The 19,226-nt window shown below is 35.8% G+C and overlaps 2 protein-coding genes across 2 annotated transcripts in view; one reads left to right on the forward strand and one right to left on the reverse strand.

Annotated features, from left to right (window-relative positions):
- Positions 1–3,122: 3,122 nt before the first annotated feature.
- Positions 3,123–11,212, forward strand: LOC105445795 (adhesion G-protein coupled receptor G2-like). The gene is made up of 9 exons (XM_030978242.1): positions 3,123–3,197; positions 3,696–3,881; positions 4,377–4,796; positions 5,104–5,268; positions 5,879–5,994; positions 6,900–7,183; positions 9,051–9,117; positions 9,691–9,949; positions 10,123–11,212. Exons 2-9 carry the CDS (start codon positions 3,846–3,848, stop codon positions 10,444–10,446), a joined length of 1,671 nt encoding a protein of 556 aa, XP_030834102.1. The 5' UTR covers positions 3,123–3,197; positions 3,696–3,845; the 3' UTR covers positions 10,447–11,212.
- Positions 11,213–16,563: 5,351 nt separating this feature from the next.
- Positions 16,564–19,226, reverse strand: part of LOC585963 — a 140,194-nt gene continuing 137,531 nt past the window's right edge. Inside the window, 4 exon segments of the mRNA XM_030978245.1 lie at positions 16,564–17,950; positions 18,241–18,401; positions 18,852–18,985; positions 18,988–19,063. Of these exon segments, the coding sequence (XP_030834105.1) occupies positions 17,614–17,950; positions 18,241–18,401; positions 18,852–18,985; positions 18,988–19,063 (708 nt within the window). The 3' untranslated portion in view covers positions 16,564–17,613.

Consider the following 19,226-nt stretch of genomic DNA (forward strand, 5'->3'; position numbering starts at 1 on the left):
CATATCACAGACACTGATAACACGTAGGGCCGTGCATCTTAGATGTAACATTGTTAAACGATGCCTTTAACCTGGATGTGTGGTATTGGTACTTTAGGTAACTCGAAACGCAGGAGGTGTTATACACACAAACACACACGCACACACAGCAGACACACACTTATATATTAAACATTATATTTACATTTATACCTGTGTGTCTTTCTTTGTACGCGGGTCTTGTATGTTTCTGTTGCATTTTGGCCCTTCATTTAATACAGAACTTATTAATTTTAATTCTTGTTTATAGTGATACAAATTCTCTGCATTGTACGGAAGCTTTAACGGGTAGAGAGAAGGCGACTTTTTTTAACTCGCCGAGGCGCGTTTTTAGGGCCTAGAAGGCGAGGAAACGAGTTGTTAAAGTCACCAAGGCCCAATGTTTAAGACGAGAATGCTAGAAGGCGACTAGATAAAACTCACCAAGGCGCTTTGTTAAGCCCGAGAAGACAAGAAGGCGCCTTAGCATCTTGTTAATACACGCCTTCTCGCTTTCTCTATTTAAAGATATGGCGCCTTGACGAGTTCGCCTTCTCACCTTCCCGTCCTTATCATGGGGCATTGGCGAGTTAAACAAGTCGCCTTTCTTCACGTTAAAGCTTCCCTAGCATTGTCAGAAGAAGAAAAATACCAGGTTCTGTACAATTTGCAGCAAATCACTTTAAAGTAGATAAATAAACATGGAATTGAAATTTGTTAGGGATTTTTTTCTTCTCAATACTTTTTATTCACTCTTTTTTTTGTGAAGCTATTTGCCAGAACATCTCATGGATATCTCCTCGGTTTGAAAAAGTCGAATTTCCGGTGGGTGAAAACGGAACATGGGCAAATTCAACAGGAATGTGTCCATTCAACACTTCTGAAGGTTCGTTTTAATGGTCTTTCATTCATTTGTAATTTGAGGAATTAGACGGGGGATTAAATTAAAGTTGAATATCACGATCAATATGATAATTTCTCTATATAGGCTTTTTCAGATATGGCGCGGTATTTCGCCTCAAAAAACCCCCGCCACGTTTTTTTTTTGGTAACGTGTTAATAAGCCAATGTTAACACTCAGTGTTATTTAGGGTAAGCATATGCGTGTTCCCAGCACCCCCCCTTTTTTCAGCAAAAGTCCGGTGTGTATTAAGATCAATACGGGTAGACCTTTTTCTTTTGTTACGAGCCAGAGATTTTGGGAACACGCATGGTATCCCTCCGTTCCCGGAGTGGGGGGGGGGGATATATGGCGAGTGCACGACCAAGAACGACTCATTTACTTCCAACATCTTTTCCAGAATAGCCTTGATATCATGATATTCAACCGATGTACTTTGTTTTCACTTCATTATTGAATCCCCTCCCAAACTGTTTTCATGATTAAAAATGAATTTAAGCGAGGCACACGTAGAAAAAAAATGCACCAAGCACTCGGACCTAAATTAATATTCTAGATCCGCGCATACTGTTGAATGTATGGAATAGTTCCAGAGACACGAATTGCTTGAGAAAATTGCAGTCATAGACGGTACTTTATTGGTGTCTCCGTATGTGGTAACAATTGTTTGCCAGTGTTCTTTTGATATGTATAACAATGCCATGTGTATTTTTTTTAATACCGAACAGCCAATGAACCCATTGGACGGGCTCTGTGTGTTGGCGATGGTATTACCCAGAGCCAGTGGCAACATGTGGATAATTGCGGACCATTTAGAAATGTCACAGATATTCTCACCGAAATTGCACAGGTTTTGGAATTTTCTTTTCAAATTTGATCATTGAAAAGAGGCTTTTTAATAGCCTTTATATGTAATGCAATTGAGTTTAGTATACTGTAGATACCACTGATCATCAAAACCTGAACAAGTTTGATAGATTTTTTTTTAAAAGAAGATAAGTATAAAATTACCTATCATTCCGTAGATTTCACCCGATTTGATCATGTTCCTTTTTTACTCACGTTTTTTAAAGAGTGTATCCTTAATTTACATAAATCATACCTAGCAGCTGGTAACGAATATCACATGGTCAATCAATTATACTGATTGTTTTAATGTCATTTCATTCATAAATGCATTGAACGATTTTTATTCAAGGCGGCAACATATTCTCTGTCATATTCATTGATAATACTAAAATAGGAGCACTTGCAACAGGCGTTCTTATCTTCATTCGTTAACTCTTGATATGGCAGTTAAAACCATAAAATATTTTGAAATAGTAGAACTTTACTAAATTATTGCAATTATTAGATGTTGGTCTAATTAAAATCAGTTGACAACCGTAGGCGATTAGAATTAAAATATGTTATATCTTCTGGTTCATGAGTTGTGAAATTTGATATTATTGAACATATTTGTCCTTAATTTTTAAAATAAATATAGTAAATGGAAAAAGGATCTCATGTGTCATCGTAATGTTGTGAGGGAAGCGTGTTCGCTAATTTTATGTTACCTTAAAGGTAGTGTATCCCTTTTGCAGCCAACATCAAATTCTCTAGAACTTAGGAATATGTCGCGTATATCCTATCTGTAAAATTTAAACGTCAGCAGTGTTAGCAGTGTCCTAGCATTCAAATCATGCAACAAAACCTGTTTACTTTCTAGACTTTACCAAGAGTGACTGACTGAATTCTTTTTTTCTTTGGTAATAACATACATAAAATGAGCTGTAAAGGGTACATGAGCATGGGCACACATCAATAACCCTCTTCTTGTAATGGCCGAAATTAAGTTGTTGAGTCTTTGCGCGGTACAAAACGTACGACCATACGGTACAAGGGTCTGAAAATCAGACTATTTTCTACTTATAATTTTAACGGTCGATATATATTTATTCCACATAAAAGCAATTACCAGTTGTAATCTTTTCAGGGGAGCTGTTAGTTGGTATTATCTCTTGTTTACCATAGGATTCACACAAGTTTATATTATCAGCCTGCAAAAGGGACACGTACACCACCTTTAAGGAGGGAAAGTCGTATTACTCAACGTGTACATGCTATAAGGATATTTTCCCTCAAATTTTAGGTAATCGTAAGTGAAGAAAACGCAGTTGAAGTGAGCCAGCAAGTATCATCTGTTACATCCAACATTGAAGATATCACATCAGATGACATCACCTTTGTGGCAGAGATAATTTTAAACATTGTGCAGCAAAATCTTACAAGTGAAGAGGTATTCTGCGCGATGCCAGACAAATCTTATTGAACATGAGGTTGCGATGGTTCATTAGTTTTATTATGCTCCAATAATAATTATCTCATGGAGAAAAAAATAAGTCTTCCCTCCGATACATAAATACAATTGTCATAGATATGAAAGGGGTATATCCCATAACCGGTTTTAACAATATTGGACGCCTTGGAGCTAAACTACTTTGAATGAAGAATTTACTAGAGCCTAACCCCGTATCAGGCTCTGTTTAGAAATTGTGTTTAATATTCCACTGGTTCTATGACATATTTAGGTCTGTCACTGTCCTTTCATATTCGTTTGACCCCTTGGCAGTTGGTTCTTTCAGAAGTTATGCAACAGCTTTAAAATAACACCAGTGCCAAGGCTGCCATGCATGTTATTTAATACCCAATCGTCATTGAGATTGATTTCCAACGTTTGACACCTTTCTCCTACTATAGATTAAATCATTTTCATCTTTTGTGTTTGAATTGACAGGTAACAAAGTCTATAACGAGTATTGTGAGCAATATAGCTCAGGTAGAAACTGAGGAACTTGAAGCTGCAGAGGAAGAAGGTGGGGCAATAAGTAAATTAGTCCTGGCTTTTGAGGAACAAATCAGTCGTGTAGAGGTTGCCGATGGTGGGATGCTCAACATTCAGCAGCCAAATGTAGCTGTTCAGGTGATTTTACATCTATATCATAGGCTGTGAAAAAGTAATTTGATTTCCACCAGTATACTAAAATATAGAATTTCATGTCCATGTTGTATATAATTCGTCCCTATTTACACGAAGTGACGGTAGTGAATGGCAATCGCATACAATTTGCTTGCGGATTTTCCTCACTACCGCCAACTCGTGACAATAGGAACGAATTGTTCGCATGGATTTTCAAAATAAAAGAATTAGAAAAACCTGACACTGCCATTCATGCATTGTGGTTTCATTCAATCTGGTGTCCAACAAGGCGCGACACTCCCACCATTTTTCGTTATAGTTTCACAAAAGATCTACCAAACAACATCATTATTTGTGCATTTATGTGTGAGGGATACATCACATTTTGAATTTTATTAGGGGATGCCTCTTACTTGGAGGTCTGTGTATGCTGCCAATCGCCTCATAATGATAATAATAATGATAATAATAATTGTAATAATAATAATCACATAACAGGTTCAGAGTGTACTTGCTGACGACTTAATGAGCGGTCTTGTGATTATGCTAGCTGGATCCAGTTTTTCAGACCTGACAAAGTCCAATCTTACCATCAGTGCTCCAACCCAAGATGACGTCATTGCTACCAGACCAGACATCATCGCTCAGGTCAACATTCCACCTTCAGTTTCATCCGTCATTTCGTCCACGGCCCCACTCTCAGGATCGCCGTCGATTGGCAGTGGTATATACGTCCGGGTCAACTTCAATGTATTTTCAACTCCGGTTCTGTTCATTTCTAAATCACTGCGCACAATCAGTGCAGATAATAAAGGCTTCAATCGATCGGCTAACTCGCCCGTGATTTCTCTCAGTATTGGTCAAGGGAAAGTAGCAGCCTTGACCGAATTCATCAAGTTTACCTTCACTACAATAATGGTAAGACCTACACCAATAAAATGGCAGAATAGCGTTTTTTCATATATTATACGTATTTGTAATCTGCCTTTAGCAGTATTTATAGATAATTAAATTTGTAGACGTACATATTATATAGGGGAAAATTTAAACATATGTTTTTAAATCTATTGTTTTTTCTTTTTTTAACTCGTGTATTTGATTCCCCTCAAGATAAATGGGCTTTTAAACTTAACCAATCAAAATTATCATTCATTCTTCTTTCATGCTTTATTGAAACATTATGGTTCCATGCATTTCTTGCTGTTTTTGTGTTGTTATTGTGCAGTCTGGATACGTGAATCCGATGTGTTCATTCTGGGATGAGGAGGAGGAAGATTGGTCCCAAGATGGGTGTGTTCTTGTTTCTGGAATCACATCATCTGATGAGCGCTATGATGAGGAGGGCGTGCGCTGTGCGTGTGATCATCTTACCAACTTTGCTGTTATAATGGTCAGTGAAAGCAGTTAGGCATTATTATATCCATCACCAGCCAACTATTGCCCGGACAACTACAACCTGACTAACTAAACGCAGTAGGTTACCAGTGTGGTAATCATCTTGATGACCCAGGGGTATAGTTGGCCCTTCGGATTAAATAGTACGGTCTATGTACTATATAATATATCTTACGCCTGCTGTAATACGAACGGATATTATGCTACTAGCTAGTTTCTTTCCAGATAGGTGACAACATTCTATCAGGTATTTGTGGACGACCGGTCATTGTTCGACCACTTCCCCTTTTACTTCCGAAGAACGACGAAGTATAGAACTGGTCTTCAATTGTGTACGAATAATATTCTCACTCTTGAGATAAAATAAAGTTTGAAGGTGTAGTGTCTTGTTTAATAGGTAGTAAATTGATATTGTTTTCTTTTTTTTTCAATTGTTTAATATGAGGTTCCACCACTTTCTATTGCATGTATATTAAACCCACAATTTCTCAGTTTTTAATTAACGACACATAGACTTTATGAGAGCTGATGGTCAAATAATCAGTGTTATTTGAGCAATCGAAGAAGGCGTTTCAGTTTGGGCTCAATTTTCTTTCATGTTACAGGATATCCATAGACAGGAGGATCCATTGGCCAAGGAATTAAAAATCCTGACTTACATTGGATGCTGTATTTCTATATTCAGTCTTCTTGTCACATTGACAACCTACCTGTGGAACAAGTGAGCCTATTGAAAACAAAATGCAGTCATTAATGTAATACAAAGGAGACAGAATGTGTAATTATTCTCTGGTCGTTTTATCTTCGATTTGAGCTTTTGAACGAAGAATCGTTACATAAACTATGAAAGAGATGCATTTTTGGAATTCATTAAATAAACATGCAAATTCATATGCCCCCTCCCCTTTTGTATAAAAGTATCTCTTAAACAAATAATATGTGAAATACATATAATCTTGTAGCACAGTTCTGTATCACTTCTGTTTGAACCAGCAGGGATGTTGAGAACTACTATCAGCAAAGTAGAGTTCATGATAGAAAGGGGAAGAGGGGGGGGGGGGGGGGGGGGGAGGAGGAGGAGAAGAAGAAGAAGAAGTGGAAGGAGAAGAAGGGAAACTGCCATAGATTAGTTGCTTGGTGATGTAGGGGTGGTGTGACAAGGGTCATAGATAGATTACAATAGTAATTTGTTTATATCATATTAATATTATATATTGATATGCGATCAAAGTCGTAGATCAATCCCCTGCCCCATGGTGTGTAGTCTGTATTTCGAACACCTTTGGCGTACATATGATTCCCATTTGACATCGTCCTGAATAGTTACACCTAAATTAATGTTAATAATAGTAATAATAATATTCCGCTTTTATATAGCGCCCAATACATCGATACAATGATGTGCCAATTATGAGGGTTCGTGCCCAGTAATTAAATAAAAGAGATACATGTTTATAAGTAAAGCACAATCACGTAATCTTCTTCATTTTACAAACGTTTCCCCCTCAATTTCACTTTGTTTTTTCTTGTTGTTTGACGTTTTTATTCTCGGTAAACCTGTACATGTATGATACAATATTGCTTTGACGCTTTCTTAACCTTATTTCAATGTTGCAATCTTGATAGGGATTCGAGAACGAAACAGACTAACCAGATCTTGATCTGTCTGTGCCTGACCTTGCTGTGTCTCTACACGACATTTGTCATCATGATCTCTCTGGATTCTACCAGAGATTATCGTGAGGTCCAAGCTGGACCCTGTGCGTTCCTGACGGCCCTAGTTCACTTCTTCGTTTTGTCCTCCATTGCATGGATGGGTGTGGAAGGGTACAATATGTACCTCTTCTTTGTGAAGATCTTTAACACCTACATCCCGAATTTCATGATCAAGGCTTTCTTAGCTGCATGGGGTGAGATATTTCTTTCTTTAAATCCTTGTTCTAGGAATAGTGCTTAACTATTATATACGATTAACATGAAATGCCTGTATGTTTTTACTTACAGATAGAATGTCTCTAGATCAGAAACATTCGACCGAATTATTTAAACATATAAATGTAGGTATTGAAAGTATCCATAAAACGATTAGTTTGGCAAGATGCGGCGGCCTGCTTCGCTGCGATTATATTCATATAACAAAGGATATGTTTATCTTTTCTGATTTGTAATAAATACAACAAATTCCTGAATTCTGGCAGGATATTATATTCATTTCGTCATGCTAACTATGAAATAAATCACATTAGGACGGACTATACTGCAACAGACATCTTCTTAAAATGAACATGAATTCGTAATTTCTGCCATTTGTGAGCAATTTCTTCACTGTTTTTTTGTATTAAACTGTACTTGGCATTGCCACTGACCTAGCTTTGGTTCATATGTATGATAAAATATTAAATGCAAGGGCCAATAAAAAACATGCAATGAGGATTGTTACGGATTGGTCAAAACCATTTGATACGCTAAATCACAATACTTTGCTTGAAAAGCTTCCAGTTTATGGAATTCGAGGAGTTGCTCTCTCGTGGTTTAAATATTATTTTTCATTCCCGCAACAGTATGTGGTTCAGAATGGGTTTTTATCGGAATATCTTGCACTTAAATGTGGAGTCCCACAAGGATCAATATTATATCCCCTTCTTTTCTTATTGTATAATGATATAACCAATGCATCATCTCTCGTTTAGTTTACATATTATTTTCTGACGGCACCACCCTTTTTTCTTTCTCATGAGAATTTGGATGCTTTTATTTGTACACTCAATTTAGAATTACGAAAAGTATCAAACTGGTTTAAAAGTAATAAATCTCTTTAATTTAATCAAACAAGCTTAATGCACTTTAAACCTGTCAATGCACAAACCCCAGCTTTTCCTTATAATATTGTAATTGATGATATAGTCTTAGAACGCAAGAAATGTACAACATTTGTAAGTATCGTTATTGATGAAATTATGAGCTGGAGTGAACACATACGACATATAATTACATGCATTCCTAGGAATACTGGAATACTTCATGAGACAAAAATTTATCTTCCTAAAAAAGACCCTTCGAATGCTATGTAAAACTTTAAATTCATCTAAATTCATTACGAAGAATGCGTTTCTATCAGAGTACATTGTTTGATCTTTTCCCAGTGCTGAATTAATATTCAATATCGTTGTCAGATTCCTATAAACATTCATCAATATATTTTATAACTCTCGTATACTTATAAAAGTTTTCTGTGTCAGACATGTTTACATCAGCATATTTTCATTTTCATTTTCACCATCATTCATTATCATCAACATCATCACCATTATCAGTTTTTGTTTGAATTTGTTATCATTATACCCCCCCCCCTTCCCTTTTCCCCGGGCTATCACGCTATCAAGCAATCGCTTATTATCATAATAGCCCTTCTTCTTCTGCAACTTTCTTAATTAATAATTATTTGTATTGTGTTATCAGTTAACATTTGTTTTATTGTCATCATTTATTATTATTATATTGTATTTTGCAGAATAAAATAAATTCAATTCAATTCAATTGCAAGTGATTTGTACAAAGAAGACTCTAAATCCCAGAGAGTATAATAATCAAGATATCTCATTCATTTAAAAAAGTAATCATAGTGTCGCCATAACCGTGGGAAACAAATTGTGAGCTGGACAGCACAACGATAACATGAATAGGCCTCTTGAAGAAACGGGGAAAGGAATAGCTAATATAGGCGTAATATGAATGATTAATCAAATTGTATTTCCGTATACACGTATGTCATTTCAGGAATTCCTGCACTTATCGTGATTCTTACCGGAGCTATTGCTAGAGACTCTTATGCTCAAGATGATCTGTAAGTGGTAATGCTTGGAAGTTAAGCTTGAATATTAGATTGCATAGCATGACGTATACTTAACGATCTGCAAATTTCGGATTCAGCTAAATCACGTTTCTGTACTCTAATCTTGTTTAACAGCTTTGGTATTTTGGTATCTCATGAGTTAGCAAGTATGCAATCATGATCTGTAATTAATAATAATAATAATAATAATAATAATAATAATAATAATATGTCTTGTTTACCCAGGGTAGCCTCATCAGTATTCATACTGTTCTCCCTTAGGGCCCTGCAATCATATTATTGGTATCTAATTATCACTTTCATGGGTATGTGGTGTATTCCAAGCTCTAGAAAGGTGCACCAACTGAATACAATCACCACATACTAAAAATCTCAGATGTTGTTGGTAAAGCATGGGACAAGAAAGCTTGGAATTGCCAAAATAAATAAAGGGAAATTATTTACAATGAAAATTCTTCAGTTAAAATGTTCTAAGGACGATAGCTATTTCGCATAACTATCGCTAAGATAGTATTGATTGATTTAATTCAGTCTCTTTACAAATTGTATATTTACTATCCACAGATGCTTCCTACAATTCTGGGCTCAAATCGGTGGTCTCCTGATTCCCATGTCCATCATCCTCCTCATCAACATTGTCATCTTCATCCTGGTGGTTCGACAATTGCTCCGGTCAGCCAACATCGCTGGTCGGGTGAAAAGAGAGGCTAAGGCAGAACGTCGAGAGACTATCAAACGCGTCCAGAACGCGATCTGCATCTTGCTCCTGCTCGGTCTGACCTGGGTCACCGGATATCTTCTTTTGATCCCGTCATTCAGTCAGGTAAAGCCAATTAACTCCAGTGTGGTCTATATCTCTTCTAAAAAATATCTTGAGTACTCAGTTATGATAATTACATACACCAGCAATACCTCTTTAGATGTTAAGTATCTGAAGAACATGAGATAGAATGCCAATAACCTAATTATTATTTCTGAAACATTTGTGTTTACTAGGTGGCTCAGCCAATCTTCATCGTCCTTAATTCCTTCCAAGGGTTGTTCATCTTTCTACTCTACTGCGTCCGGAACCCTGTCATCCGTAAGAAATGGGGGCTAACTTGTTTCGACAAGTTCCTAAAGAAAGAAGCAAGCACTTCCAGCGGTGTGATGAACTCGACTGCCCAATCCTCAGCTGGCGTGATTATCAATTTGCGGTCAGGAGCCTCGGGTAATTCCTTGATGCCTATCAAAGACGACAATCCCGATCCTATGTGTATGTTCAATCCGACCTTTGATGTTAGCCAGGTTGAGGAAGGGGTCACACCACCTATGAACTAATAAGCTCCAAAGTTCCATCGAAGAAGAGAAGGACACGGATCGTGTTGCAACAAGCACTAATGTCGTGACGGTCTAGTTTAAACATAACCATCCGCGGAAAATAGCCCCTTTTGCAAAACTACCCCCGAAGCCCTGATAGCAATAAACTTCCAAGCAATAATAAATATACTTTGTGGGGTATTAATTAGAGGAGGGGTCTCTTCATTGTTTAACAAGTATGATGATGATGATGATGGTGGTACGATGGTGCTTTTTTCAATCCATTTTTAGTCATGAAATAATAGATAAATATGTATATTGCGAATAGAAATTAGATTCTAAAGGTAATTCAATGTCGCCATCGCTGTCCTCTTTACCGATTTGTTGTTGTTGCAAAGGTTTAAACAAAATGTTGTCTCCGTCTGGAATCGAACCGGGTAACTGGCTGACAACGCCACTGCCTAAACTACTAGGCCATACAGAACCCTCCTTCCCCCTTCCCCGATCTTTTCGCATTTACCAATAACCCGTCACCACATATTCGGGCAACCAAGTGATTGTTATTTGTTATCATCTTTAATATATTTTAATGACGAAATTATGTATGTACATTTATATGTACCTTATCGGAGCATTCATGGTTATATGATTTTTTTAATTAATAATACTTTGCGGTGTATTACTCAGAGAACAGATCTTTTCATTGATGAAAGAAGTATGATGATGATGGTGATGTTACGATGGGTTACTTATTCTCTTCATTTTAATAAATTTTACTCATGAAATAACATATATATATATATATATATATGTATATTGCGAATGGAAATTAGATAATAATGGTAAATCCAAGGTTCCAATTGCTGTCCTCTTTTCCAATATTTTTTGTGCAAAGGTTGAACCAAATTGTCTCCGTCTGGAATTGAATCGGGTCACTGGCTGAGAACGTCATTGCCTTAACCACAAGGCTATACAGAACCCCCATCCCCCTTTTCCCCAGGCTTTTTGCAATTACCAATATTAACCCGTCACCACATATTCGGGCAATCAGGTGATCGTTTAAATATCATATCATCTTTTTTAAACGAAATTATACAATGACGAATTATATCTGTACAATGTATATGTACCTTGTCGAAGTATTCATGATGAAAAGAGTTTTGTCCATTTTTGAACAAAAAGTACAATTATTTTTTTGTTTTGTAGCATTGTTTGATTGTATTCATTCAGTACAAAATATATAACAAACAAACATACAGCTTCATTGATTTACATAACATATGAAAATATAAAGAAAATTGTACATCTCTCAACAAATACACAGTACATAATGTTTTCAAATTAATTATACTGAACGAATATTATAAATCAAAGAGTTACAGACAGACAGACAGACACACCACACACGCTCATGATGACGATCGTGGTACGATAGTTTTTTGTATTCAATTCATTCTAGTCATTTTTAGTCATGACATGATATATATAAATATAATGCGAAAGGAAATTAGACAATGATGGTTATGTAACTAAAAGCAAAGTTCCCCGTTGCTGTCCCTTTTTACAAATTTCTTTGCAAAGGTTGATAAAACTGTCTCTACCGGGAATCGAACCGTGTCACTGGCAGAGAATGCCAATGATTAGACCACAACGACGGGCCAGTAGCTTCGGCGACACCAAATTTAATTGACCGACATATTTGTTAAATCTCGTGGAAAAATATATGTATATATCTACATATATATACTCCTGCGGTGGTTGACGAAAAATAGACAAGTGAGGAAGAAATAATGAGAAAGAAATCGTAGGATAAACAAAATGTACTGATTTTTGGCTTTAAACCTTTGTCAAAGTAATGGCAAATACATGCAGTTCTTGAAGTTACTCAGTTGTTCCATGATTATACTTTAAATACAGGTTCTTGTGCTTCTTATTTTTTTACTCAGAAAATTGTAATTTAATCTAGATTATTTTAAGTTTTTTCGTTACCGATTTTGTTAAAGTATAATCTTTGTTGTTCAGGGTGTCCTTGAAAAGAGGAGATTGAAGTTTATCGTTAAATTACTCAATAATCCTGAATTATTTTTGGTTAATGTGCACATAGCCGCAACGTTAATAAATAAATATATAATTCACCTTCATACAGAGATCAAGGTTAAGTGCCTCTAAACCATATACATGATTAACTTACACGAATTAATGAAGGAATATGACAGGAATGTACGTATATCAGTGCAAATGTGAGATAATAATTTATATAGGTGCAAACTAAGGTACGCAGAAAAATGTACATATGACGAACTTAATAATCACATGAAATGTATTTCATTAACTGTGTGAAAGATAAGTGTTTAGGCTAGCCTTACAAGCATTCACACGGAAGATGAGAATGTCAGTCTCTACATGATGAGTTTCGATAATTAATATTCCCAAATAATTTGTCTTTTCAAAACATCTATCATCATCTTAATTCAGTCATATTCTTGTTGTCATATGATATAAAGGAAAATTAGCTATGCAGTGATGTATACATTAATGAAAATAATCAAGGATAATTGAGTAATTTACGAGTATAAGCTTGGGGTTCTATTTTCAGGGACATCCTATACTGTAGCTCGTTTCAATGTTTGATTGCTTAGTTACTTTCTGATACTGCTGATATAAAGCAGAGTACTGTAACTATCATTTGTATTTAATATCGTGCGCAACAAAAAATGTACAAAAGCAAGCTTAGTAATAAAGTAAATGGTGGAGTGGAAAGTTGGTATTTACATAGTTTTTATTTATCGTTTTAATGAATTATAAATATGATAACCTTTATTGTAGAGTAGAGGAATACCGACACATACGTGACATGATCATTTCAGTCCTGCATACTACAGAAAGAAGGTAAATGAATTTGTACACTGCGTGAAGAACGCAGAAGTAGAAGAATGTCGAACTTTATAACGCTCGATCGGTTTTCTTCAAATCAAATACATTAGGTTTTTAGTCAATAATGGTGTGCTCCCAATAGCCAGCAAGAATGCCTCAACAACAACAAAATTAAAGAACTATGGCTTAAATGCTCCCCCTCCCCCATAAAAAAGGGTCTCTATTCGTTTACAGAGAGCTAAATACCCCCATTGTCCAGAAACACCGTCGCTAAGACTTTCAAGAAATCAAGTCAAAGGCAATTTATTACCCCATTCTATTATCTATAGAAAGTCATATTGGGATTCCCTTTCTCCGCCATTGTAATGCTCGAATATTAAAAAGGAAATGGAAAGAGCTATAGAAATTGCCTTAGAATTTTTAAAATTTTAAATGTTATCTGTTTTTGTTCCTTTTTTATGGGGGGGGGGGGGAATCTGTTCGGGCGTGTTCAGAGTGAATGTGTCCTTAAACGAAACATAAAAACACCCTATATACATTGTAATCTTCTTCTGCAAACAGCGATCTTTTTTCTTTCACACTGACCTGCATGGTTCTTTTGCTCGTGGCCGCTGGTTTTCAGAAAAATAAAAATGTCACTCGCCCAGCGAAATAGGATGTGAATGTAGAACATTTTTTGAACGCTCAGTCGCTTTGCTCCATCGCATTACACATGAGCTTGGATGAGCGCCCTCAATGGAATTTGTTTCTTGTTCATTTTTACTCCTAAATGCTAGGTTGGGCTTACATGAAGAGTTTTCAAATAAACATTCCTTATTACAGTACTGTATACACTTTTGGGTATAATTTGCCCAACACGATAGAGGTAATTGCAAGCATTTGTCAATCCCCACCATCGTTTTATTAATTGAGCAAAAGTCACCCAAGTTGGGCCTCGAATTGATGATTACCAGTTGATTTACCAGTTGGAAACCAGTAGATAATTACACCCCCCCCACCCCCTAGCAAAGAAAACAGGCACAAATGAAAGATGGTCACGTAAATTTCAAAAAACAAAAGCATTTTTTTCTCGGGATTACAATAAAGCAGAAAAATATATTTAGGAGAAAACACTTGTCACTAAATATATTTTTAAATTTCTCAAATGATCTAGTTTTTCAATCTTTAAATGATTTTGGATGTATGTGGAACAAAAAAAGAGAGAAATAGGTGAGGAATGAGGGGGTAAAGAAATACTAATACAAGAGGAAGAAACCATGCTCGAGAGAGGGGAGTAAAAGAGGAAGAATCTCAGAGAAAGCAAGAAACAGAGAGATAGGAAGAGGAAGGGTTAGTGGGAGGAGAGAGAGAGAGAGAGAGAGAGAGAGAGTGAGAACAAAAGGGAGAGAGACAGAGAGAGAAAAAAAGATGGGAGGGGAGGAGTCGACAAAATAAAATCATGCTAGAGACTTGAAATGCCAATCTAAAATAATTGGGATCGGGACACATGCTTCATCCGAACACACGAACTTAAACAAGGTGGAAACAATGAACTGTATGGCATTATCACAAACCGTGTGCTTGGAGGAGCTGGGAGCGGCGCCATTGGGCGTGATTTATAATATCAATTTGAGTAAAGTCGCCCTTCTGGCTCTCAACAGCTGAACTACCCTGAATCCTGATCATTATTTATTTCTGAAGCTTGAACACCATCGAAAATAGTTTATATATGTACTTACTTTTATTTTATGTCGTATTATATTACACATTTTTGTGGAGGGGGATGGGGAGGGGGGGGGGGGGGGGCTGTCATGCATGTAATTAACGCTTGCATGACCTGGGCAATATTTTTGGTGTGACATGCACATTCCAATTATGTTATGTTCCTTTGTTTGATTTTAATATTGAACAAGTGATGATTTAAAAACGATGCATCTCCCCTCTTCATCTTTCTTTGTCCATCTATTTCTCTCTCTCTCTCTCACTGTCTCTTTTTTTTGCCCACTCTGTCTCCCTATCTTTCTCTGTGACACCATTTCTATATATATATATATATATATATATCTGTTTCTTTCTTGCTATATCTCACACTCGTTTTTTCTATCTCATTCTCTCTTTCAATTTAGTAAAATAAAACAATTTAGTAACAATAAAGACAAATAATCTATGTTACAGGTGCTTTTATTGTATTTCTAAGAAAACAAACAAAAAAGGTACACAATATAGGACGGAAAAGGCACTCATATCATACAAGTTTTCCAAAAATATGTAAATAAGCACATAACTATTCATGAAAGCATTCTTGATAGGTAAATTCTGTATAGATTTGTTTCTTCAATTCTCAAACATAATACATTTCTGAGTAGTCAATATCAATCACAAAATATACAAGCATTAATTATTCTGTCATATAACTCTACAAGTAACATTGGAATGCATAGAAGAAAGTAATATTATTGAATTTGATCAAGGCATTAGAGTGTACAAAATCAAACACAAATTGGAAGAATTTAAAAAGTTCAATACTACTATACATATAACAACATTTGCTGCAATGTTCAGCACACAAAATATTTAAAGATACAAGTTCTTCCAAGAAAAAGATTAATTTTTGTGAAAACTATCATACAAAATTATGAAACTTCAGATTACAAAGATCAAGTTTATTCCATGATTTTCCTTTCCTATTTGTAATCGCTTTTGTTCATCGCCAAAGGAGGATAGACATATGTGTACGCAATTACGGTGGATTTTTCGTTCTGTTTTCAAATAAAGAGAACATAGGCATGCGATTAATATCAAAATTTATAAAAAATACTAACAGAATACTAAAATTTGAAAGACACTGTATAGATCATTGTAAATGTAGTTCAATTTTTTAAAATCAATTATACAATCAAGGTGCTCCTCATTCAATAATATTTGGTCAAACAAATACTGGTAATCAAAACATAGTTCAAGGTGATTTCCATTTTAAAGACAATGTTTTTATAGATTAATAAATCAGCAACTGATATCAACAACAGGTTGCAATTTGGCATGATTTATGTTACACTAAAGTAATGACATTCAATTTTGTCAGGTATTGCCCTATGTATTCAATTCCAGACTGATTTTACAGATCACAAACTCCAGGTGAAAATTTGCACAATGCTTTTGTACAAAGAATTTTGTTATCTCAATGATTCAATAATATGATTTGATTCTGTGATTCTATTGAGCAACTCTTTTTTAACACAAGATTTCAGACTCTGTATGAATATTTGAACAATGATTTTGAATTTAATTTTGTTACACATCTCTCTCAATTATTTGATCTCATGATTTGACATTATAATCATATCAAAAATGATTTTTCTCCCTTTTTTTCTGAACTAAAACTGAAAACACTATTCGGACGGAATATGAGGGCATTTGGTGAATAGCATTTAATAAAATACAAAATCTAACCAAACCAAATAAGGTTAAATCTACATATTGTCTGCCATAAGAGTATTAACTTGCATACTTAAGCATCCTTCTGACACTGAAAAGATCATACATTTCCAAGATATTTGCAAATAAACACTAATTACTAAACACACACACAAAAATCTGTTCATCTATTGCTAAAATTGAGAGATTGAATTCTTCAAATATAAATATACAGGTAGATATTCCATCATGTGAAGTGCGCCATAATCTTTGTGTTCGACCAAACTTATGCACTTTTACAGACTACAACTGAAAATCTAATCTTTTGAAGCATTATTTTCCTTACTCACAATTCCCATCTACGCTTTGCGTATTATATTTAATAACACCTTAAGCTCTGAAGTATAAATTTTACTTGACTAAATACATTTCATAATTGATTTTCACACTGATTGAAATAGATATAAATAGAATAGTCTATTTAGAAACTGCACTTCACAACAAACACACACACAATACGATATAAAATTAGAAATATGTACAAATCTGTGATCATTATATTCTTCGTTCATGAAAATAATCATTAAAATCTTTGTTCGTTCGCAATAAAATCTGTAGTACAGGAAAACTTTCTGGACGTCATGTTTCTCACATTGAGTGATAATTTATAAAAAGGACGGGAGATTCACACAAATTATTCATATTTACAACAAAAAGGCACCAAGCAATTTTGATCGAGAAACATACAAAAGTTCAATTTTGCCATTCCACAACTGATCAAAGATGTATGTGAAGGAATTATAAAAACAAAGCTCAGTCATGTGCGTATATATTTTGCCTTTTGAGCATGGGCTTTTACATACATACATACATACATAAATAAACAACGTGTGGGCTTTAGAGATGGATGTTTTAGATGATCTACGAAGCTGCATCCCTCTCCTTGCGTTTCTTCACAAGCTCCGCCTCCACCTGATCGACCTTCTTCGTCAGGTTGGTAATCTTCATATCCAGTGCTGATGCCTGCATACGAAGCACCTCGGCCGACTTCTCCCCTTCTCCGTGCTGGGCTGTGCCGGCTGCTGAAGGCTCCTCCTCCGCTCGCTTGATGCCTTCTCTAGCGTCCTGAAGATCCTGCATCGACTTGGCGAGTTGGCTGTTGAGTTGGTCTAGCTGGGTGTTGGTCTGGGTGATCTGGAGTTCGAAGAGCTCTCGTTGGCTGCGGAGACTCGATGTCGCCGTGATATGGATGGTAGGCCTGGCAAGATTAAAAAATACCAATGTCGATTGCAAGTTTTTTCTGGTAGTAGACACTAAATCCTGCGACAATTGATCCATGATGATTTCCAACACTAACTAAAGTTCAACTCAGGATCCAAATCTTAGAATTGTGTAAAAATCACAATATTTTCAGGGTACACAACTTAATATCCTGTATACACTGTAGCTCAGATGATAAGTGATAACTGAAAAGTCAGTTTAATTTATATAGTAAATCAAACTTCAGAAAATAAAATTTTCAAATGCAAACAGTTTTGAAATTCTTACCTTCTGCCTTCATCTCCCGGTGTCTTGGTGCCTCTGAGTTCCTTGAGTCTCGTCTCCACAAAGTCTGAGGTTGACTTGAATCCTCCATGAGACACCATGTATTCCCTCAGCCTTGCCTTGGAGGATGCAGCCTGTTCATCAGTGATGCGTTCCTTGATGTTCTGTATCATAGCAATAACAGATTTATAATTTATATTTATTTCATTTCCAACAGAAAGGTAAATAAAGATATTACATTTTTTTCATACATAATAATTTTTTTCTGGTTACTATACAAATACACTTTTCACATAAAAAATTATCACAAAAGAAATTCTTAATTTCTGAGGAAATGGGGGGGGGGGGGGATCCACTAAAAAGCAGTGCTTATGTGGATCCCCTAGAAAAAATATAATTGTGATTTCATACATGTACCTACAGGAGTGTGTACAAATACATGTACGTAAACATTCTGTGGTAATTAAACCAGCTCTGATTACTCTGGTTTATGTCAACAAGCCTTTAAAATGGCACATGAAATACTGTATGAAATAAAATGGATTGTAAGATGGAAGAGTACATATCCAAAAACACATTCATAATTTCATACATGCATCTACTGAAAACGTTACCTCCTTAGTAAAGTCCTCCTTGTCGGTATGCTTGACTCGTGTATCAATGAGCTCCGTGACGACAGCGGCCTTCTCGTTACCTCCCTTGCCCTGCTTGAAGATGGCCTCCAGAGGGCGCTTTCCTTTCGACATCATGCCCCGACGAGAGCCCTAGAGCCCTGTGTGACCTTTGCTCTTGAGAAGAACATATCTTGGCAGATCATCTTCATTCCCTACAAGAAATAAAAAAGTGTAAAAATGGGAATTAGATAACAGGAGATGAAAGAACGTAGGATTCTTTAAAAAAACAGAATTGACATTTTTAGCATTGATAAAGCAAAGGAGTGAGTTTTTAACAAAACCTTGAAAAATAATGAAGTTTCAAAATCTTCAATA

The sequence above is a fragment of the Strongylocentrotus purpuratus genome, unplaced genomic scaffold, assembly GCF_000002235.5.
Source record: "Strongylocentrotus purpuratus isolate Spur 01 unplaced genomic scaffold, Spur_5.0 spur5_scaffold_1, whole genome shotgun sequence".
NCBI lineage: Eukaryota > Metazoa > Echinodermata > Echinoidea > Camarodonta > Strongylocentrotidae > Strongylocentrotus > Strongylocentrotus purpuratus.

Coding starts and splice junctions, on each gene's coding strand:
- LOC105445795 (XM_030978242.1), top strand. CDS start 3,846: ATGCTCAACATTCAGCAGCCAAATGTAGCTGTTCAG. Junction 4,797..5,103: donor TTACCTTCACTACAATAATG/GTAAGACCTACA, acceptor GTTATTGTGCAG/TCTGGATACGTGAATCCGAT. Junction 9,118..9,690: donor TCTTATGCTCAAGATGATCT/GTAAGTGGTAAT, acceptor TACTATCCACAG/ATGCTTCCTACAATTCTGGG.